Source organism: Zosterops lateralis (genome assembly GCF_965231275.1).
Source record: "Zosterops lateralis genome assembly, chromosome: 7".
NCBI lineage: Eukaryota > Metazoa > Chordata > Aves > Passeriformes > Zosteropidae > Zosterops > Zosterops lateralis.
The window spans coordinates 24836190-24860439 of NC_139767.1; the positions used below are offsets into that span (position 1 = coordinate 24836190).

At 37.4% G+C, this 24250-nt stretch overlaps 1 protein-coding gene across 4 annotated transcripts in view; it reads right to left on the reverse strand.

Annotated features, from left to right (window-relative positions):
• Positions 1-4401: 4401 nt before the first annotated feature.
• GYPC (glycophorin C (Gerbich blood group)) overlaps positions 4402-24250 on the reverse strand; it is a 36882-nt gene continuing 17033 nt past the window's right edge. Inside the window, exons 2-5 of one of the 4 annotated variants that reach the window (XR_014590536.1) lie at positions 15661-15711; positions 12599-13444; positions 5908-6017; positions 4402-5012 (exon numbers count right to left, since the gene is read on the reverse strand). Coding sequence is in view for 2 of the 4 variants with exons in the window: in XM_083865253.1 (XP_083721379.1) it covers positions 13248-13444; positions 15661-15711; positions 21395-21416 (270 nt within the window). In the remaining 2 variants the exon portion in view is untranslated. Of the gene's footprint in view, positions 5013-5907; positions 6018-10341; positions 13445-15660; positions 15712-21394; positions 21579-24250 lie in introns of those variants that run through there. The other 3 variants (XR_014590535.1, XM_083865253.1, XM_083865252.1) reach the window with 3 other exon arrangements.

The following is a 24250-nucleotide window of genomic DNA, read 5'->3' on the forward strand; positions in this document are numbered from 1 at the left end:
CTAGTAGCAAAGAAACAAGGGCTGGACAAAATCAAGATACTGGTTGTAGGGTTATGAAAGGACAGCAGGGTAGAAGAGGCACTGCCCAGCAGATCAGAGTGTGTGAGCTGTGCTTGGTGTAGTTAATTCCTCAAGGGAAATGGTGCAATGCTGAGGTCTGACTGAAAAGTCCACCCCACATTGGATGAGGTGAGTAGGGAAAGAAAAGGAGGCTGGAAGAAATTGCTTTCCCTCTAAGTATTCTGGTCTGCCAGAAAATCAGCCTTACATAGAAAGGCCATTGAGAATTATACAGAAATATGGACCTGCTCTTTTAATTCAGTGTCCTGTTCTCCAAGAGCTATTTTTAAGTGCTCTTCACTAAATATCACTGTATCTTCACACTGCAGTTTTACTTCCTTCAAACTTTTCTCCATACTTCATCTTTGGCTACAAATACATTCTGAAACCCAAATGAAAACCACGCTGTTTTGCACCCCTCTAGTCAAATCAAAGGATGACTGAAAAACTTCCTTATAAAATCTTTTTCCCAGCTGTGACTATTTGCTAAATAAGAGAGGATTTGCTCCCTAGTGGAAGTAAGCACAGAAATTTAACTACACCTAGTTTCTGTGCTAGATTGCAAACCCTAGGTGACTGGTGGGATTCGTGACTCTTGGATAATAGCAGTATTTTGGGGAATGAAGTCTAGGTGTGCAGCAATTGGGTCAGTGTTAAGAAGCAAGGTGTGCTGGGAGTTCTGAGTCATTGATAAAATGCTTCTGGTCATTGAAGCCTAAAATAGCTTTGGTGGAATATGAGTTTAGGCGAAATGAGTTTGAGGCACTTAATGGCAAAGTACTATTGTCAGTCTTAGCAGCAATGCATAAATAAAGTCTTTGGTATTGACCCTACTTGTCAGTAAATCCAGGCTTTCTGAGATACCTCAGGTGCAGAGGTTTACCTCTCAAATGCACTTCTGTTCAATTTTCTCTTAGGTCTAAAGGATCCAGCTGTGTATCTCTATTGCTTGCTCTGAAGCAGCTACTGATAGGAAGGCTGCTTCTGAAGATAGGGTTCAACTCTGACTTAAAAACTCTAATCAAGTCAGGGGTCTTCAGGCAGCTTCTGTTCTCAGTTATCTCTGTGGAAATTGAGCAGCTTTATCAAAACCAGCTGATAGTTTAAGAGCAGAATGGTGGGCAGCAACTGCTCTATGTAACTTTGTCTTCTAAATAACCTTCCTTGTGCTGCTACTAAATCACTATATTCCAGTTCAAAGTGTACCTGAAATCACTACTCTGCAGAACCAAAGGAGCAGCAAAATTTAGAGTATTCTTCTGGATTGTGTTTCACTCAGTCGTGCACTTAATTAAAAAGAAGGAAAAAAAAAAAGAAAAAAAACCTCTAATAATTCAAAAATAAACAAAACTAATTTAGTGAGCATTGGACCTTCACTTGCTGTTCACAGATTGGTGTGGGAGATGAATGTTGATTTTCCTCTAATTTTATCCTTTAAATTTAAGGGTGATATCTTTACTTTGCAAAATGCTTGGGTTATGTATGATGGTAGAACAAATTCTATTTCCAATTTCTAATTTTATCTATGACTAACTCCAAGTTTTACCATCCTTTTCTGTCTGTGGTAATTCCTGGCTGCCATACGAACAGGATTAACCATTTGAATCATGATAAATCCATCAGTAAACTCCCAGATTGCTAGGAATTCTGAGTCAGAAACTATATTGTATGTGGCCTTTAAACAGTAATAGGAAACTTAGATATAGTTGGGTTTTAAAAATGTATTTCTTCTAAATCAATGACTTTCCAGGAATTTTGATCAAAAGTAATTGCCCTTATAAAATCTGTATTTTTTTCTCATCTGTTTTAATTTCCAGCCACTAACTTATGGTGTTGCTCTTCACAGAAAATGTGAACAGTTGCCTTCTTTAGAGAAACTCTCCAGCTTATACCCAATGCAGGATTTTGTGCAAGAGGTGAAAAATCAAGTTAAATTATTTTTTTGGTCCTCTAAGACATTACACTCTTGTGACATAAAACTTTCAAAGTTTTCCCCTTGATCTGAATATTCCTGTGAGGTAACCAACTTTAGACAGGTCCATAATAGTAAAACGTTGTAAGTCTTCCTTTTCAAATGAGCAGAAAAACTTGTTTGAAGCACCTTCCATCTTTGAACGCATTTTCCCCCTCATAAACCTTGAAGTGCTACAGCAAAGCTGGCACTGTCTGCATACAGCAGCCTGCCTGTCACTTATGGAAAACTCAAATTTCATGTATCAAGAGCTTGTGTGAAAATTGCTTTGAGTGTTAATTGCCCAAATGATTCAGCTTTATAAGAGGCTCTCTTATGTACTGAAGTATGTCTCATAGCATGCTGAGTGCCAAGCTCCAATAGAGAGCCAGCTGTGCTCTGCTCCCAGATGTTTAAAGAAGATAATTCTTGCCCATCATTTCAGTCCTCCATCACAAAATCCTGAAAAATTTGTTTAATGAAGTCATTAATGCCCAATAGCATATTTCTTCCTTTTATTTTGGTGATACTCTCCCTAGAATGCATCCAAGTTTGCCTTGGCTTATAATTACAGTAGCACATTGTCAGATTAACTGTGCTGAGATTAAAAAAAAGCCATTGGTTCTGCAAAATTAACACTCTGCCAACATAATTTAGAAAGCATCAGAACCCTCTGCTTTCAAAGATGCTGTTTTTTTGCTCTGTTTAAGGTCATTTTCATTCTACAGTTTACATATTGCAACATTAATTTTTCCTGGAAGCCTAACAAAAAGTACACTTCAGTCCTAAGTGTTGGATTCAAGCCTTTTCATAACTTCTCTTCATGCAGATCTCATTTTTCAATGTGTTCATTGGTCCTTGAAAAATGTACACTGCTAAGGTTTTTTGATTTTGGTTTTATTGTTTGTGGGGTTGTTTTTGAGTCAAAGTAGCTGAAGTGAATGGCATTGAAGTGAAGGGATTTGTGTTAATTTATACAAGCTGCTTGTGGGCTGAGTCAACCCTCTGGATACAAATAAGAAAACAGCTTTTACAGGGAGATCTTGCTTGGATTTTGCTTGTCAGTTTGCAGGTGCAGAGAATTTAATGGAGAGGTTTTCTGTGCTATGTCATGATAAAATATTTGTGAGAACCACAGCTTGATCTTCACAGCGAGTGACTACCATCAATTCCTGCTGCTTTCTGACTCAGCTGTCAGAAGAGATTTCTCTTAGATATTGTTGTAGCTGAATTTGAACAACCACAGATAGGTGGGACTGGGTTAATTTAGCCTGTCTTTGTGGCCATGCTGCTCTTGAATGCAGGTATGTAGCTGTGTTTACACAATGAGGTGCAAGGCAGTAGGAATTTACTTTTCATCATTCCCAAGGCACCAGGAGAGAATTCAGTGCTTTCCCAGGTCCATGTGTTTGTGTGTTCACTCACCAATGCAGCATTTCATGATCACAGGTTGCTCTGGTTTTTCTGCATCTTATGCAGTTGCTCCTACAAGTTATGGACTCTGCCCACCATCTGTGGCCTCTTTCAGCTGTTACCAAAGTTAATGCAGAGCCCATTTTTGCTGTTTCAATTGCAGGTAATAGGACCCTCTGGAAAGCATTTTTTCAGAAGCTGATGGCCCTCAAGTTGGCAGCAGATGTTGGTGTGGAGGTTATTGATATCTGAGATTTATGAAACATCAGAGCTCCTTGTGATAGAGGTGGGATGAAGCAGCTGCTCTGTTACAGAGCTTCTGTCTCTCAAATGATCCCAAATTAGGGCACACACATCTGGGGATAAAAAAAATTCCCTGATCTTGTTCAGAATGGTGTTACTGGGTACAATGGAGCAAAGCTTAATTTTCTCTGTATGGGTTTAGCATTAGACCATAAGAATGGACATGTGTATGTTCTTCATTCCAGCAGCTGGAGGAGAAAGCTATGTATCTTTGGATGGATTGTTTTGTTTTACTCCTGACATGAATTTTGCTGGTTGGGTTATACTGCTGTTTGGAAAAACCTCCAAAAAACAACAAAGAAACAAGCAAAAAACTCCATAACCTCCCCCTCTTTATTGAAATCCCAGGGCAAATCAAAGCAGATGCAGAGGCATTCCTCATGGGACTAATGGAGTCTCTCATTCCTGCTTTTCCAATTCGTTGTAGACTCTGTTGTCTTTTTGGCTGGGAATTCCAACTTGACAGAGATACATGCTAAATATACAATTTTAGGAAAGTGTATGGCATTTTCTCAGCAGTTTAATTTGCCATAATAATATCAATAAAATGAAAAAGAGCACTTGGAAGATGGGAACTTGTACCTGAACTCAGAGCCAGACAATGAATGATTATATATATTTTCCCATCTCCGCCTTAAATACAATTCGCATATAGAGAGGGAAAGACCCTGAAAGACACTGCACAAAAAAAAATGTTTATTGGCAAAAATGACACAAACACACATTTCATGAATGTTCCTGCAGAGGGAAGATGAAGCAAAACATTATTTTCTTTGTGCAGTCTTAACAAATTTTACTGTACAACACAGAACTGATGGAAAGGAAATTGTTTTAGTGAATAATGACCTCTTATTCATCTAGTTGATTAAAAATGCTTTTTCTTCAAACTGATTGTTTATTTACTCTTTATTTCAGAGAGGAGAAAATTATGAGGAGTTCAGAATTTTTTTTTCAAAAACAATTAAACTTTAGCCAAGAATCTGGTTTATAGAAAAGAAATTGTTTGATCCATGTCACAAAAATATTCTAGTACTGTTTTCTTTTAAATCTTCAATGCCCCTATGCCCCTAAATCAACACACACAAAAAGCCTGACCAACAGGAGTTTAACAAAACAGTTTTGTCAAGTTTTAAGTTTTTTTTGTATGGGAAAAAACTCTAGCAGAACCAATAAAACAACAGTCTCTTCTCTCTCCTGGAGAGTGCATCCACGAAAAGATCAGCCAGAGTCTAATAAGAAAATTCCCAGTCTTACAGCAAGAGAGAATGAAAACAGGACTTGAAGGCTGGAACAAAATGAAAAAATAAGGACAGGCTTTCAAAGCCCATGTGACTTATACCTGTGAGTGGAGCTGGTGGAGTGAGCTGACTTGGTGGGTCTGATAAGGTTTGAAGTAATCTAATCCTGAACTATTTGCTCTTATCCTTGCGCCTGTAATCCATTTTTCATTGCAGTCAGTAAAGTTGCCGAGATGAGAGATCTGGTTAAAGTTAAACACAGCTGCCAGATGTTTCTTTACAGGGAAGAAGGTGAGAGAGGTATTGAATGAGAAGACAAAGAAAAATAATGCTGTGGATGCAAGTGTTCAGCATCTTGCTGTTCAAGGGAATCCATTTGTTCCTGACTCTGTGCTGTGCCTTCCATTTTTCATTTTGCTTTCTTGCATCCTGGTGTCAGAAGCATCACTCATGTCATGCATGAAGAAAGACTGAAAGAGTTCTGAGCTCTCTTCATGGAACAACAGTCCCTATCCCTTTACCAGAAAACTGAGAGATATAATAATCTCTGATTCTTCAACTTTTGTTCTGCTAGGTGAGTTGTGCTGCTGCTGAACAGAAGGGGATCGAGGTATTTCTGCTCTATGGAAGAAATTCTGAGCACAAGGCTCTATTTATGCAGAACATTACAGGAATATGAGAAAAGGTATGGAGAGCCCTGAGGGTCTCTCATGGACTTATGAAACAAAATCTTATGAATGGAGAAGAAAGCAAAAATTGTCAGTAAAGAATGGAAGAAAGTGTAATTTAATTGGAATACAATATAAAATCTTATTTATGATAAATATGAATAATAGGGGAGGTTATTAAAATGCTATTGATCACTCCATTAGGTGTTAGAAGGAATAAAGATGATTGTTCCCAGTGACTAAGGATATGACTCTGAGTATTTTATCAACATACCCATGCGTCACACTGAGAAGTCCTTCTAAGTGAATTTGGTAGCAATCCCTCAGCGAGATTACATACCTTCTTTTCAGGGTACTGGAAACTGAGTGACCATTCAGGTGTTCCTGGTCATTAAGCAAACATCAGAAATTAAGAAACATCTCTATGCATAGTTCTAGCAAGATTAGTTGCTAAGGTGTGAAACTTTTCTTTTGAAGCTGAAATAGAAAGGTTAATCAAAATATTTGCTGGGAAACAGATTTATTACTTCAAGCTATGGACCCTTTTCTTTCTCAGTGTAGTGAAAATTCTTGCACTGAAGCTTTAGGTTCATAGAATAGGTATGAAATGAATCATATGTTTGTGTCATGCTATGGTCATGCTATGTGATGGCACTTCATTCTGAAAGCTCTTATTTTCATGTAATGCCTTTTATTTGCTAATCTTTTCTTTATTCACCTCTTTGTTTCTGCTGTAAGCTCGTCAGCTACTACCCATCCATAAAGGATCCATTTGGTGTGAACACAGTTTAATTATTTCTTGTTAACTAGCCTGTGGCCAGTTTCCATGGAATTGTCATGCAGTGCCACTGCTAACAGTAAAAGCCATCACAGATTTGGGCTATTTGAAGTGGAAGCACCTCCAATGGCACTGAATCCTGTTGTCTGATGGGGAATGAAGTAAAGGTACAATTTACGCAATGTGCTGGCTAATAAAGGATCTGGTCTGTAGTCTTCAGCAGCCTTTCCTCCTTGCTTATCTTTACTTCATCATTAGAACATTGCTGATGAACCTCTTGGTTGGTGCTGGGCTCCAAACAGTCCACACATCAAAGTCCTGTGGCACATTGAAGGCCCATTGGAACAGCTTCTCTACAGATATCAAAATTTATGTGATCCACTGTCTTTCTGGACCCTCAGGTTTCACCACTTTGAGGTACCATTTTGGCCCAATAACATATTACCTGAAGACCTTTTGTCACTGACAGGAGTGATCTTTGAAAAAGGGCTTGGCAGTGGCAAGATTATTCATGGTTGGAGTGGATGATCCTACAGGGTTTTTTCAATCTTAACTATCCTATGATTCTATTACAATACTTGTTATACCAGGCATATCCTCTCAATACTCTTTAACTGGGAATATATTAGGATAACAAATAAGTTGTATGGAAAGCATGAAGAACAAAGCAGAATTATTCACATTTGGTACTAGCTGGGTGGAAGGCAGGTCAGCCAACAGCAAATAGCCATTAGATGTTTATAATCTGCCCAGAATTTTTAAGAATACCATGCCTTAGATCACAGAGCACTGCACAAGTCCACACCAGCATCCACAGAGTAATGTTTCTTCAGAGAGAATAGTTGTTTGATTTCTCATTTGAAGATTGACTCCTTCTTAGATCTATCAAAAGCTTTTTAATGCAAACACCAGCAGTATATCTTTTAGGGGTTTTGCGCTCTATTAAGAAAAATTCTAGCTGACTATTCCTTTTTGATCTACATTCTCATGAAAGCAGCATAACTGGCAATTCTAAAAGTTCATGATGTTTTGAAAAAGAAAAAAAATATGAGAAGAGCCTTTTAAATGCTGAAAATTACAACTTTAATTATAAACTTATTAATTTCTTCACATTTTTTCCATTCAAAATATAGTAGATTTACACCATCAGTGTATTAATAGCTTTGGCAAATACAAACATTATAGTCAGCTTTAACATAAAATCAGCAGTAAGCTTTGGATGCTCTTTTTCTCTGTTCTTTTCATAGCAATGCTGCAATCTAAATAGACTTCAGTACAACATAGTACTATCACCTACTAGTAGTACACCTACTATCACTAAGGTGTATTACCAGTACACCTTAGTACATATCAGATGCTTTCCATTATATACACAGTTTGAAACAACAGAAAAGGTGTGAAGGCAAGGAGTTATGCTGAAAGATCAGCATTGCTAAAGATTGCATTTTAATTTAATGTGTTTCTTTCTGACATGCATGGAAATACAATCTTTTTGCAGGAAGGATAAATGTGATCAATAAAATTGTTGTCCCACTGAATTCAGTGGGATTGTGTCCCAACCACACAGGGAATGGGCACATTGAATAAGGTTTCCTTATTTTAGGTCACTTAGAGTACTACTGTTGTGAATTAGAGAAGGATCTCTACTACCACAAATATTTAACTTCTTTGTAATATGGTTGGAAATTTTACTCACTATCTATATTTTATTTTGATATTGTTAGCTTTCTTTATTTACCCAAATTTCCAGACATCAGATGTGGGTATATTGCTTGTTCAGGTGTTTAGTATTCTGTCCTGAATGAACTGCTGCTGTGAGGCTTTGGCACTTTCTAAACATACAAAGCTTTCTTATGTGAAGAACTAGAGATTTTAGAAAATGCAATAAACAGCTTTTAATACATTTAATGTGAGTGTTCCATTGGCGTGTATGTACCATCATTTTTTGACTGGATATGCACACACAAGGAATCCAAACATCTCATTTAATTCAAAGAAAACATCTCATATAATTCAAAGAAATTTGTTGTCAGCAATTACAGTGAGCAGATACACTGATTTCTCCAAACAGGAATATCTATTTTGTTTGAAGAAAAACTTCTCTCCACCCCTATTAGCATCAGATTACCTTCTCTTGCTATGCATCTTTTTACTGATTTTCTCAGCATCTTGTCTCAGTGTTTCCTCTGATCTGTGAAGGATTCTTGCAGGCTTTAAATAGTTCAGTCCTTTCCTGCTTATCCTGGAACTATAAATGTTTCAGCACTTTGTCTGCATTCCTTGTTGAAAGAAAGTAGTACTTTTTATTTCCATGTACTGGTGTACCCTCATGATCCCTACATTTAATTTAAGAGAAATCTTGATGATCTGAGAAATCCCATGGTCCTATTTTTAATAGTATCCCAAAGTGATTTGGTCTTGGTATTCTAAAAAGAAAAAAAATTACACATATGTACATTTATACGTCTCATTTCCGTGGCAAGTGGCTGACTAAATTCTCCTCAGGTCTGTATTAATGTGCAATGATATACTGGACCCGAGGAAAACCTGGAACAATAGAAGCCAAGCTCCAAAAAAAATGCATACCAGGTCCATGGTCTGGTTGGCCAGATGCATAATTGGGACTGACTTCTTTTGCACAGACTTACTCTGCTGAGCTGCAGTGATGCTTCAGAGGCTGAGATAGACAAGCAGCCATTTCAGTGCAGGGGAGGACTGTCAGTTATGCTCGTAAAATTAGAAGAAATTGAGTTTCAGATGTTAAGGCAGAGTGTCAGAATATTGAATCTGTGAAAACTTTTTTCAAAGACTGACAAAAAGAAATGGCTTAAAAGGAGATTAATTTTGCTTTGCAAGGGATTATTTTTATCAGTGAAAGAATTTGAAAGCTTCATGAACCCACTCTTTAAACTCACTAATGTCACCAGAAATACTATGTTTAATTCTTGTCATTTCCATATATCTTAAAAAAATATCCTGTGTTCCTACAGGATCATATTTATTTTCTATCTGCCAACTTAAGCAAATATTGGTCATTTTGGTGCACTTCTTTCCCATACATCATTGAAACATGACTTATACTTGTGAATGTGGACCTATGGCTTCCTATGGAAAGTGGGATTCAACAAGTTTTCACAGGTCATTAAGGCATGGGGACAAAATCAAGCGGTTTGAGAGATCATTATAATGCTCCCTTGTTTAGGGAGAAACACTGGAGATGATCACTGGAGGTTTATAGCACTAAATTTAACAACTACAGAACTTGCAGGGCTAGTTTTAGACCTGTTGTCTGTAAAAATGTGGCATATGTGATCACTCTGTAAATCTGTCTCAGGTCAGATTGCTCAGGTTTGCTCAAATTTGACATAGGATTGGCAATCCAAACCTAAAACCATTTTGAAAATTTTTATTTGGTAGCAGAAAGGGGTCTTCATCAATAAAAATAGATAAATAAATACATAAGTAAATGGCTAATCCTTTGCCATAGAGAAGGCAGTAGAGATCCAAATGGGAGCAGGGTGACTGCAAGCAAGAACAGCAGCCACAGCTGAGAAGATGGGGCACCAAAGAGCTGCAGGACAACAGGCCACAGCATTAGAGGGACCCCCACATAAAAGTATGTGGGGGGAAGAAGAATCTGTTTCATTAATCACTGTATTCAGGAAGCAAATTTTAAAAAGTCATTTAACCATCAGTGATGAAAAGCTACATCTGCCAACTGAGATGTCTCAGCATTGTACACAATGTTTGTTTTAGCACAGCATGCTGCTTGCAGAAGGATGTTTTGCTAATTAGTTGTAAAAGTTATAGGAAATTTGTAATGTGCTCTTTTTACAACTAAATTGAATGACTCAAGACAGTAGAGTTATTGTATGAGTAAAAAACAGCAGGATGAGGCCATTAGAATCTGCCCGTCACCAGATATCATGAACAAAGAAGTTTTTCCTGAAGAAAACAAAGAAACAGAAAATCTCCACAAATCATTTCTTCTCTCTGTTGAGTGTGCTTGAGTAATTTCTAAATACACAAGGCCCTGAAACCCAGGAGGACACAATAAGGAAATAAATTAACTGAAACCACAGCTCATGACAGAAGTGCTACTGCCCAACTATTCAAAGTGGCTCCTTACCAATAGGGAAGCTGTTCCTGAATGTTTGGACTGTTTGTCAGCCTACATAAATAGGGAAAATGGGATAAAGATTGTTAATTAAGCTACTAAGAAGAGATACAGTCAGAGACTGGAAGTTGCATTCAGTTGAGATTTAAGGGAAGCAATGGCACAAAATCTGAAGTTGACTGAACTAGAAAGAATTGGCTGAGTTCCTCTGAACTCATGCTATACCACCAGAAAAGCTGGCCTCTACAATTCCAGTGTGGCACTTTTTCTAAGGCTATCTCATAATTGAAAAGCTCACAACCACACCAAAAGAAACACTAAGTCAGGTTCCCGTGTCTAACAGGTACGACACAGATGTATAATTAAAATCTGCAGAGTCAGCTCAAAAGCCAGAATTTCATGACTGGGGAAAGAGGCAGGAATTTATTTCCTATGTCCATCACAATTTTCTCTAAAGTCAATTTTCTTTAACAGTTATAATAATGTTACATGTTCTGAATGTATGAAAGGGAACAAAAGGTTTGTAGTCCTCTCTAGGTCCTGCTAGGGCTGGAGGAAAATTCTTTGGTGTTCCCACATGTTGTATGGGAGAGGCAGCAGAGCTCAAGCCACCTCAGTTATCCTTTTCTCAGAGGAAATATTTACATTTTTATTGAACTGGAGGGTTAGGTGTCTTCATTGTTATAAACTCATTCTTACAGTTAAGATCAGTGATTTTTTTCTAACACTTGTCCTGGAGAAATAAAATACTTCCTATTTCAAAAGTAGTAAAATGATGAAAATATAGAGGGTCTAAAAAGGAGACAGTCAGGTCCATAATATCAAAATCTTTGCGCTCTGTCAGTACTCTGTTTTGTGCATTTTATATTAGACTAGCCACAGAATACAATGTGGTTCTGCAATGGTATGTTACAGAAACTATCTTAAGCATTTAATAAATTTGGCACAAGTTTCACATTCTTTGGTTAAAATGCTAACACATGCGGATTTAAGATTCAAAATTAAAGATATTGGGATTCTAAAAATAATCCAGAGTCCATATTTTTCATATAGTGACAAAAGACTGAGATTGTGATTGAAAAAAATATCTTGTATCTTCAGTAGGGTCCTCAGAGTCTTGCCTTGCTCAGATCTTTTACAGTATTTTTGAGACCAACATCAGTATTGAACACCAGAGTCCAGGAGCTTTCCAAGCTTTGGTGCCAAGAAGTGAGCACAAGTGATCAGCAACAGTGTCGTGAAAGCACAGCTGTAGATGAGTTTATATATATGTACATACATATATAGATCAAAGCACAGGAAAAAATATATCAGCTTGAGCAGAGCTCATCAGTATCTTATTTGTTATCTTGTATTTCTCCACCTCTATTTTCAGTAGTCCAGGGCACCATGACAGCTGTGGATGAGCAGGTGCAGAGAACAATTATCCTATTTCTGGAGGTAAGCGTGGGCTTCAATTAGGAAGCCAACTTCTGGGGTAAAGAAACTGTTGATTCTTAGGTGAGGAATAAGATCTTTTTATGTGACCCACCATGAATAATCTATTTATTTATTTATTTACTTATTTATTTATAATAAAGCATTGATGTCAGTGTAATTCTCTGGTCTAGCACACTGCAAAGGATACGCAGAAGCCATACAGAGTGAGAAATAAAGCCAGTGGGATGCAGATGAACAAGCCTCTATAGTGACACTCATAGGGTTGCATTTGTGAAAGATGTACTCATATCTGCACCAGAACTGAATTCCTCTCCCTGCAAAAATCTGCAATCCTGCTGGCGAGCACTCAGAGAATTCTCTAATGCAAAATAAATAAATAAATATTCAGGAAAAAATATCTTACATGAAAAAAATGTAGCTGAGCTCCATTGTTTCAAAAGGCCTGCTCGGACCAGGATTCTTTACCTTTTAATATCTATCTATTTGTGCATGTGTGCAGAAAACCTACAGACTAATTGGAATCATATTTGTACGTCTACTGACTATTATATACTATATTGTAAATTCCAACATTTTGCAGTTCTCAAGCTGCCGTGCAGAGAAAGTCAGTAATAAATCCTTCACTCTTACCTTTTCCGTGTTTTCCAAGAGTTTTATTTCTTTGGAGTGTCTTCGATTTTTATATATATATATAATTCAAAAATTAAAAAAATCTCAGTGTAAATCCCCAAACAAACAAAATAAACTCCCCTGTGCCAATAAAAATGCACATTTAAGGGGGTGGGGGGGGGGATATCTGGGCTATAGATGTATTTTTTTCAAGCTAAATCACCTTTATCTAGTTTAATGTTTGTTCTGCTACCATTTGAAATTCAATTTCAGGTAGTTCTTCATCATATCAGAATAGGATGCATCATTAACTCTAAGAGGATGTTTTCATTTGGCATCTGCTATTTTCACCAAATGTCAAGGCTTGACATTTGCTATCTTTATCTGGTTTTGGTGTATCACTCATACCGAGATTTTGTTTCTTCTTATCTGATATTGATTTCAACTGTGACCAGCTGTGTTGCTAATAAAATCAACAGGCAAGTATCTGGCATTTGGTTCTTCACTGCTAGAGGAAAAGAAACAACTCAGTGACAAAAAAAAAGTAAGAAGATACTTTTCAATTAGGACGCTCGCCTGTATCCTCGTATTATCCATCTCTTAGTACTTCTGTTGATGTTATACTTCTGATTGATTCCCTTGGGGAAGTCTCCACGGAAATCCTTGCCTCTCAGATGAAATATTCCTTTTTGCTGTCATCCACTGCTTCCTGGAGAGCGGGGTCGTTTTTCAGAGCGGCATCTGCGCTCTCGGCGAACTCGGTTCCCTTGGCCTCGTTGGTGTGGTAGGTGCCCTTGTGCCTGTACATGTACCTCACCATCACCACCAGCAGGCAAATGAGGACGAATACCACGGCAGCAATCACACCTGGAGGAAAGAGACCACATGAATGTATCACCAGTGATACAATATGCAAAGTGTCTCACAGCCAGACATCATGACTTGAGCTGCCTTGTGTCATGAGGGGTTTGTGTGTATCAGGGGCCAGAGCCAGAACACGCTGCAAAAAAACAAGATGGGATATAGATACTGCAGGAATACAGGAGAAATTCTCACTAGCTTTCTTTCAAAACAATGGCTTGATATGTTTATTGGAGCTAAAAGTTCATTACAAAATGAGGAGAAATAGAAGAACATAAAGGAAAACCAATGGGTTTCTTTCATCCTTCTAGTAGCACATATCCGGAGTGGGGAGTGTTGCAGACAACCCAACCCTGTCTTCTCAAGTGTTCTCTATTTCAGGAAATGCTCTGGGCACTGAGTATTTCATAGGAGACATTCAACAAATAGCAGGAGCTGCGTGACTCTCTATTTGCAAGCTGCCATTTCATTCTGTGCTCTAATTAAGAAAGTTTGATTGTAATGAATGTGGAAGTGACAGAGGGAAGGGGTTCTGGGTAGATCTTTTTTGTCTCCTGGACTAAGGCTAATTTCCAGCTCTGTGTTGACTGGACAAAAATTTCTATAGATGACCCCAATGTGTCTAGGACTAAATGGTGAATGGAAACACACCTAGTGAAAGAAAATAAATTCAAGATCCTTTTCCATTGTGAAAGGTAGAAGTCCATAAAAGAGACAAGTCCTGACAAGTCCAAAGAATGACAAGTCCATGACAAGTCCATTCTTAAAAAATCTACAAACTCTCTTTCCTCCCAGATAAAACTATTCACTTATAAATATATATAAAAAAATTAAGTATTTTTAAGTTCATTCAACTCGTGTGACTTTTATAATTTTTAAACATGTTTTTTTTGCATAGATCCAGGATGTGGTTATAAACGTTTTTGCTGTGATTCTGTATGAATGAGTACATGATACTGAGCTGATTCTGTATTCATATGAATCCAGGAATAAGCCAAACATTAAAGAAATACACAATAAAATGAATGAGGACAGAAAATTCTTAGGGCTTCCTCTGCTGTCAGTGAAGGGGGTGTGTGGTCATTTTTTCAGAAGTGAATTTTATGTTTTGTCAAAAGAATTCCTCCCTGAAAATGCCTACTACTCTGCAGAGACAATGAGAGAAAGAAAAGAGAGTTCCTCTTTTCTGCATCTTATATTCAAGATAAGGGGCAAGAGTGGGTATCTCCAAAGCTTTAGATTTATCAAACTGAGTGGGATAAAACACAGGAATAGACATAATATTAGCAGGGTAAATAAAGATTATAACTCTGTCTTTAAAGATATACCTTAACATTATCCTCCAGACTGGTGCTCGGTTCTGGAGTGTGAAGTTACTGCTAGCAGAAATGAAATTGCTTATACAAAGAACTTCAAGTTTAAAATAATATCATGGTTGCAGTGTGGGCTTCATCAATTTTTAGGACCTCTCTGCTATCCCTTGACACAAGAGGCTCTAATAGGCTTTAGATATAGCACAGTATTAATAAGCCTAGGGGACTAAGTACAAATCAATTTACCTGCTACTTGTTCATAGAAAGCTGAAATTAAAGTTACAGAAGATGGGACCTGAGGGAAATATAGCAGAACCTCACCAATTTGCACTAATGATTGGTATAGCCCCTTGTGAATGACTGAAATTAGTGTGTTAGCATGGAAATGAACAAACACAATAAAAATAAAAAGACAGGTTCACTCCGTGAACATAGCTTTCCTCATTTATTCTGACAACTGTATTTAGTTTAAATGCATGAGAGAGTTTTAATGGAACACCAGGAAATACAGTGTGGTGAATTCTGCAACAATAAAGGATCAGCTTTAGTATAACCTAACATGGGTCAAACCAAAGGTGCTACACCAGTTCTGTACTATAGGACAAGCCTGACCCAGTGAATACTGAATGTAATCAGAGACTGATTATTGTGTTGGACTGTTTGGTATTTTGTCGTAAAATGGGGAATGGATGAGATGGGTACTGCTTAGTATATGGTTTATGCTCATTATCTCATCTTGTTGTCTTACCAATAGCCCCTCTGGGAGCAGATTTCCCACTGGCCTAATTAACTCTAATTGTGCCGCTCCTGTTGTCTTGTCAGCAAAGTAGGGGTTTTGCAAAATGCAAGAAATCAACAAACCTGCTGTTTTAATTCTTATAGTGTTGCTTAGTATGGTCTGCTACTCACCTCCAATAACAGCCACATCTGCTCCAGCTGTGGGGCTCTCCACCTCTCCATCTATAAATAGAACAGAACATAAAAAAGTTAATTTTAAGAAAGAAATTGGATCATATGGAGGAGCAGTGACTGCATTGGTGGTGTTGTATTATTTTAACCTGTGAAACTCAGAACTTAACATCTCTTGTTAGCAAAAGACATTTATGAAACTTCGCATTAGAGTTAGCCTTACTGTAACAGTTTTCTACCATCATAACACTGGAAAAGAAATAGCTAGCACATTATGCAAACCATTATGGCCCTCAGGGAAACACCTACTGTTTATTATAAGCACTTACCTGCAACATCCTCCAGTGAACGCTTAAATTAAGAGCATTTAGGTACTGTGATTACTCTCTGAAAGGTAGTTTTGGGGAAAAAAAAAGAAGGTGATGTCTATTTATTTTTCCATTTATGGCTCTTTAGAGTATGGTCTGGATTTTTAATAATTTGCAAATTATTCCATATGTTGATTTCAATTAATATATATTTATCTGCAATACCCTGTTTTTAATCTTTGCATTTGTTTTCTTTTCAACTTACATTTGAAATCTCATGTGTGTAGTATAAAACACAGTCCCCACTCAGAGTAAGTCTGAATTCCATACTGATAAATCAAATAACATTATTTGCATTATAATTTATAATAAAAACCAAACCCACAAACCAAAAAACCTTTACAATATAAATGCAAAAGGTAAGTACCTGACCATGTTTTTTCAAGAAGTAAGAAACTGGTCTGAAATGTAAGCTGCTGAAAGAGCAGTTAGAATTTGAGTTACACTTTGATCTTACTTATAGCACTTAATAAGAATACCCCAAACAACTAATGAATAGCCAAAGCTTTTTAAAGGGGAGATGAAAAAATATCCCCAAAACCAGTGAGGATATTTCTCTCTTAATTGTTTGATATGGACCTTAAGTAAAAGTAAAAACATACAGACAAGCATTTCTACACAAACTTCTTCTCAGCTGATCAGGACAGAACTCTGAAGTGTTTCCTGCTCCTTATTTCATGCTACTAATATCAGCCCACCTAGTTATGTGGACATCTGAGAGGGTGATAAACTCCTTGAGTTCTTATATCCTAGGTTAATGACAGGACACTCATATCTTTGTTTAGTTTTGTATGATGTATATAGTTCCAAATTATAGTGGTTTTGGAACAAGAAAAAAGGCTTTATGTGAGGTCTTTTTTTTTTTTTTTTTTTTTTTTTTTTTTTTTTTTTTTTTTTTCCCTTTGGTAAATGCAGTACATAGGTAAGTTCTCTGGAAAAAGTGAAAATGTAACTCCAAATCCTTCTATAAACTCCAGAGTGGCACTATGGCTGATACCTGTGATGCCTTTTACTATATCTGTATATATGATTCAAGGACAAAACACTATCAGCAGTTTTCTCCTTGCTCATATCCAGTCTCTAACATCAGTTTGCAACAAATTGAGGAGAGCTGAAATTCAAAGGATTCACCTCTTCCCAAACATGGGAATTGCTTTTTCTAGAAAGTAAGAGTACTTTTCTCTCCCCCAGAGATCGTTCCCATATTTTCTTCCATCTGTATACTGATGGAAAGATTGAGAACATCTTCTGTAATTTAAAAACTGTTATTATGTCTATGCCTATTCAAAACCCACGTGCTCAGAAGAGATTAATTGCCTCAAGTTCAAAATGCTCTGTATTTCTTTACACACCAAATACATGCCGTGTGCCAAAAAAGCAGGCTCCTCTACAGCAATCAAATACTTGAAGGTGTGAATTCCAAAGTGCTTCCTAAGCCACACAGCTTGCTGCCAAACCTTAATTCCAGATCAAATTATTATCCCCTTAATTTAGAAAAGGTTTATGAGTAACTCGCTGCACGTACCTGGCATTCTCAGGTGCCTCTCAGATTCAGATAACAAGCAGGTGCCTTATCTCTAGTACTTGCCATCACAGTGCTTTTTGATAATGGATTACAGTATCATCACTTTGCAGAAAGGTTTTCATTTCTATCTTTCTAAGCTTGCAACAGAATGCAGGACTCATCTTGAGCTATGGTATAGCTGGCACTGCTCTACTAAGCTGGCAGGGCTGTGCCCTTCAGCAACCAGCTGACATCGTGATGTGGCTTCTCTCACCACCATAGTTCCCATTTTGCTACAAGAACCAGAGCCTGACTACTCCTTTGTGTGTGTCCTTTAGACCACAGAACAGGTTTGCTGTCCTTCCAGGCAGCCTTTTGCTGAATCAGTTGGAGTGCCAGAACATTGCAGCTACCACCAATGACCAGATGGTCAAGGTGTCCCCAGATCAGTTTTGGGGCAATGTTGATGGAGGGCACAGAGACACCCTTAATCTCTCTTTCAATCTCTCCGAAATTTCCCTTTGTCCAAAAATATCTATGTGATTCATGGCAATATTACAGTATTGCTAGGCAGGAGTGAAAGTATTTGCCTTGTTTGAGGTTCAAGCAGTGTGGTCCTTCCTCAAATACAAGTGAGGAACACACAAGGCGTGTGTGACGGAATGAGACCATCTTCCCTGAGCAGGACTGAAAGAGCAGAAGGGAACCCATGCTTGGCCAGGATGGCCTCTCTAAACTCAGTCTGTGTCAGAAATAATGTGCTTTATTGTAGGACTGAATCTTCACTTTCTGAGGCACAAAAAGTCATCCAGCTTACTAAAGGAAGTTTTTGCTCAGAAATGGCTTTGGCCTTTACCTTCTTTATTCTGCTCTTCTTCGCATGCAGAGTGCTCAGGCATCTGTGTTTCAATAGCTGTTGTTGCACCTGTTTTGATTGTTTCCCTTTGTTTCAGGGACATCTTTTGTGTTTTCTGTTGCTAAATTGTCCTTGCAAAACTTCCTCTCCCTGTTATACTGGCCCTTGTCCAGCTACAATCTGGTTCTGAAAGTGTTTAAACACTTTGTTATTTACTGCCACTGGTTACCATGACAAACAAAAATCAAAGGATTGTGAGGAAACGTTTTTCATAAAATTTCTGGCCATCAGAATGAGTTGACTAAATCAAGAATAGAACACACAAATCAAATTGTCTGTTGTTGGAAAGTACGTTTCTAAAAGTCAGAATGATGGGAAAGAAATGCTTCAGTGTCATGACCTGAAATTCATCAAATTCCAGTTTTGCTCATAAACTTACAGATAAGGAATTTTTGCAACAGAATGACAATTGCTACCTGTCTCATTCTCATCAATCACATCCTGCTGAGAAAGCAGCAGCCTGTGAAACTCCCAGAAATATTCCTGACATAAATATTGCAAGCAGATCTCTGGCTTTGTGCTTCACAGGCGGGACACCAGTAAAACTGCCTTGTATGTTAACATAGCTAGCAGTGACTAATTCGTGCTAAATTTGTTGGCAAATTTGTTAAACTACCTCTTCCAGGTGCAATTTTTCAATAAAACTTGATTTTAAATGAATTTTAGTAGGTTTTTTCTCCCTAGTTTTAATCTATCCTCTTCCATTTTGGCTGAGGAACACTTTTTTGAAGCAGGCAGGTCCAGCAGTGAAAATCTTTGCTTGAGGTTCAGCACTCTCCTATTCTCATTATGCACTTTTCTGACAGTTGTAATAATTTCTTTTGTTCTATAGATTGCAAATCTGAACCAGTAAAAGTCATAAATCAGTTCCTGCCCCAAAATTCTTTGGCTTTAAAAGAATTTTGTTTAATTTACACTTTCTTTTATATCTGAGCTTCATTCAAGTAGATCTTTCCAGTTCTTCTTTACAATGCTAAGGACTAAATGTGCTTTGTAAAGTGAGGTTTTGGCATGATTTTGTGACACCAGAAAACAGGTCTTCAAGGAAAACACACAGTATTATGACAGTCCTGATAAAGACACAAGACTTATCTGTGAGCTACTTTAGAAGCCTAACCATGTTAAGACATCCCAACTGACAAGCTGTTCAACTTATATGGTGATGGGAAAGGGCATATTCGTCCCCCAAATACTTTCTCCCATTCAGCATAGAAAGTTCAGAGTTTAGATTTTGCTCCTTGTAGGAAACCATACTTTTAAGTGATTCTGTGGCTACTATCAGTGACACATGGAATAAACTTGTAAAAAGCTTCAAGCTTTCTAATCTTCAGGCGTCATTTTTGTCTGCTAAATTAGTTTCCATTAAGAAAAATCCAGTATTTGCACTCTTGGTGGTTTTGCAGTCAGGACTTTAGTTAACAATTTAAGCACCTACATGTTTGATTGCTATGAATGGAAAAGAATGAAAGGAAAACCTTATCTGCAAAGGGATCCCCATTTGGCACATTTGACAGGAATGCTGGGAATTACCTTACAGGATGGATCTAATCTACTGGTGTGAACTGCCAAATCCCTACCATGCAATCTACAAGGGCAATTTGACGACATAGCCTAGACCTTACCCCAAACTTCACAAGGCCTCTCTGATTTCCTAAGATAAAGTTCCAGACTAAAGCTGGTAGCATTGAGTAGAGAATGAAAAGCCCAAGATGGCACCTCAATTGCCATGATTACCGTACAGCTGTGGGGATCCTGCATTTTGGAGTTCTTCAGGCTAAATGAATATACAGATATCTATGTGTAGATACCAAAGCCACTCAACAGCAGCCAGGCAGCATTGCTCCTCCTCCTGTTTTTCAGGATTTTCCTATCCACAAGCTTGTGCTTTTGATTCTTAACAACCCCAGCATCTCTCGTCATGATGCCCCATTACTGACTGCTAGGTTACAATCTCAGACAAAGCCTTGGCTGTTAAATTACACTCAAGTGGGTCTTTAAAGTGCTTTCTTGGGCAACCTATTCTCTCTCTTGATGTGCCTGCTCATTGCATAAGAAGTGCTTGAAATTCATACAATCCATGGGTATGATGGGTCGAACTCCTCAAGGCAGTCATTTCCTTCTCAGGGCTTTACTAAGAATGCAGACTAGGAAACACACAGGAAGATTTCATGTGGAATTCAGCTCACCTAATCACTTTATGAAAAACTGCTCCTAATGGGACTTTCCAGGTGAGGAACAGCCCAACCTTATCTCAGTGTATCCAGGGATCTGCTTTGCAGGACCACCCCAAATACAGACCCAGTTGTTGTGGCAGTGGTGTGTGTGCAGCCTCTATCTGTCGGTTGAAATGTGTCTTTAGAATTTGGCTATTAAATGTTTAATGGTTTTTGTCTTAAAGATTTATACTATCTATCCATGTCTGTCCAGTAAACAAGGAAGATGTTCAAACTGAGTGAGAGTTCATGAATCCAGTGATATGATAGTTCATGACTCAGACCAGATAGATATAGAATTCAGAGGAAGCATTTACCTCAATATTGATTGTTCTTTCCTCCTTCCATACTTTTGATGAGAATTTTGGTTATAACAAGATGAATGAAATACAGTTTACTCAATAATACAGAATTTAGTAAATTTTTGTCTATTTTTTTGGCTTATATCAATTGACCTAGCACAACATACCGTACTAATTTTGCCTTATTTTTAAAAAGTTGTAATTTAAAAAGAAGACTCCCTTTTTATGTAAAGAACTTAGGTGAGGTTCTAATTGCCTCCACTTAAGATGATACTAAGGCATTTGATTGGGTTCAGTAAAACATTATAAACTGAGGAGTATAAGGAGTCTACCAGGCAGCTTTTGCAGTTGTTAAAAACCCTTGCTATAACTACTGCAATTAAATTTTTTTAAATATTCTTTATATAAAAATGTATTTATCATAACTGTACCTTTTCCAGGGGCTCTTTTCATTCTTTGTATGCTCTTCTACAGTCATTGTTCCTCTTGACTGGAAAAGCAGGTTCTAATGTGTCCCTGGTTTCCCCACTGATGCAAGACTTTTCTTACCACACACTCAGTATAGAAAAACTAATGAAGTCTTAACACCTCCATTGTTTATGCAACTGTGGTATGTCCTCCTTGCCCTTTGGTTTATATTTGTGCCTTGCCAACACACTGCATTCATGAGAAAATCATTAATCTATTAACCTTAGCACACTGATTTAATTTACAAGCTATAGTTAGAACTGGTTCACTGCAGCTGCATCTGTAAAAATGAGTTGAACCAACTTCTGAAAACTTCATGTTAGAAATATGTTAATTGCTCAAGCTGCTCTCTGGCCCGTTACAATATCAGATGCATCACACTGAGGCCATTCTGAATGAAAAAAGTCATTACCTATTTTAATATTTGCCAGTGAGTGTGCAGTGCCCTGCCAGAGCTGGCATCTCTTCTCCCAAAGGGTCATCAGCCTGAACCCATCAATTTGACATATTCGGCTGAAAAAGTCATCACCATCTCCCATCAGACTATGAAACACATTAAGGCTGTTCTTTCAAAATTAAGGAACAGTTTCTCATCTGTCAATCTGGAAAAGAGACAGAATAATTTGGCTGCCATTTGTATACTAAATTATTACAAGGAAAATAATGGTGTCATATAACAACAACAACCACATGATCTTTTGGGCAAGTAAATGGATTGTGTTGAAAATGTAAGTTACATCATGTAGATTAAAAATTCCTACAAAATCAAAATACTCTGGGCCCAATTCTCTTGTCATCCCAGCTAACAAGTACTTTGTCATTAATTCTAAACAGTTTCATTCAAATAAAGGCCTGTTCAAGATTTTTGACCCTTTATAGTATAGAAAGGATAAAAAGCAATTATCAAATTAGTTTAATTAGGTTGGGATTGTCACATAATTATAATTGCATTTAATTCTAGTATACAGTGTTAACAAAATAGTTTTCATTCTAGAATGTTATGAAGTAAATAAGAGAAAATATGTTTTACAGTGTTTGTGGAAGTGGTCGCTTCACTCTCACAGTTTCTCCTTCTTTCATGAAGCTGAATTGCCATTGGGTCTTGGGGAAAATTAGAGATGGAGAGATACATTAAAAGTCATCTTGTCAGAAAGTAATCATATAATATCCCTTATTGATAAGAGGGAAAAGGAGAAAACATTAATGAAATTTGGGGAGCTATTTTAGGTTAAAAATAATATGGGTCTTTTAAAAGGGAACAGTTATTCTATATTTTGAAATAAAAAAAACACATATCAAATTTAAAAAGAGAAAAAAAGATGTTTTAAAGGATTATATAAACTAAAACCACACAGATTTTTTTGAAACTAACTTTTCCATTTATCCCCCAAAAGAATTGAAAAAGAACTGACAGCCCTCTCAAATTCCCCTTCCAGTTTGAACAGTTTGAACAACATACTGTTTTGTTTTGGTTTTGTTTGTTTGCTTGTTTGAAATTACTGGAGACTTTTAACTTCATTCCCCAGGATTGTTAAATGCCTACCACCAATTCTGATGGCAGTTAAGTCCTCTAGTAAGAGCATTAAAATGGCAGTTCCCCCTTAGAAGTACTATAAATGTTGCAGTGACGAGTTTTTGCCATGCTCCTATGAGAAAGCTGCTCAGGGTCTGAAAACCAAATGTTGCCTTCTTATCACACAAAGGTGCCCGAAGTGTGAGAACCCAGAATAAGATCCAATCTATTAAAAAAATGCTGCATGTGACAATTTGGAAGTTGTGTCCTGTTTAGTCTGTTTCATGTGTATAGTTATATCATTACAAATTTTCCTTACTTTTCCATGGAAATAGGTTAATGTAACCAGGCCATCATTTACATTTTTCCTCTATAGTCGTCAAAGCCAGCTCATATACAACATCTTCCTAGGGAAGATAAATTGACCTGGAATTGTTTCATTGAGGGAGTGACAAATGGAGTATGAATCAATCTGTCATGTACAGTCCACGATCAGGACACTTTCCTGCCTTTGCCTCTCCTCCTCCCACCTTTTTCTTCTTCATCAGAGCAGAGTACTCATTTTGATGGCTTTATAATTTGGGAGGTTTTGAAAGAAACATTAAATATCCAGTGAATCTGATGATTCTTGCTAATTTCTGACTGACTTTCCTCTAAAGTCAACAATTTTAAGTCCTATTCATTTTTTGTTGAATTAAAATGGGAACAAACCAGCCATTTGCTCCTTCACTGAGGTCAAAGCTGAATAGACAGGAGTTGCTGGCTTAACTTATTAATCATTGCAAATGTTGCAGCTGACCATGGACATAGTGTAAGCCCAACTCATGACCTGTAACTGATATTTATCTTATAATTCTTAAGAAGCAGTTCATGAAAACAGGATACCCCACTGATCTAAACTTTTCGTGTTAAAAACATAAGCATAAAATTTGAATCAGATATTTTTTTCACTTTTCTAGTGAAAAGTAAGAGGCCAAGAGATCTTGGAGTAGGTGTTTATCCCTCCCCAATCCCTTGTGTAAGTGGTTACATGAAGCAGGAAGACAACTTAACTGCTAAACTGCTTGTAATTATTTACCAAGACAAGCTTTTAATTTGTACCTAACAGATCTACCTGCCACAGACGTGACTCTCAAGCCTTTTGATTGTGTCATAAGAGGATAAGGTGATCTGTGTTTCTTAATGTTGTTGTGCTTGATTTTATGACTGAAATAACTTTTAAGATTAGGGTTTGGTTTACATTTGAAACACACTCTCTTTAATGGACATGGCACTAAGCATTTATGGATTTGGCACTAAGACAAAC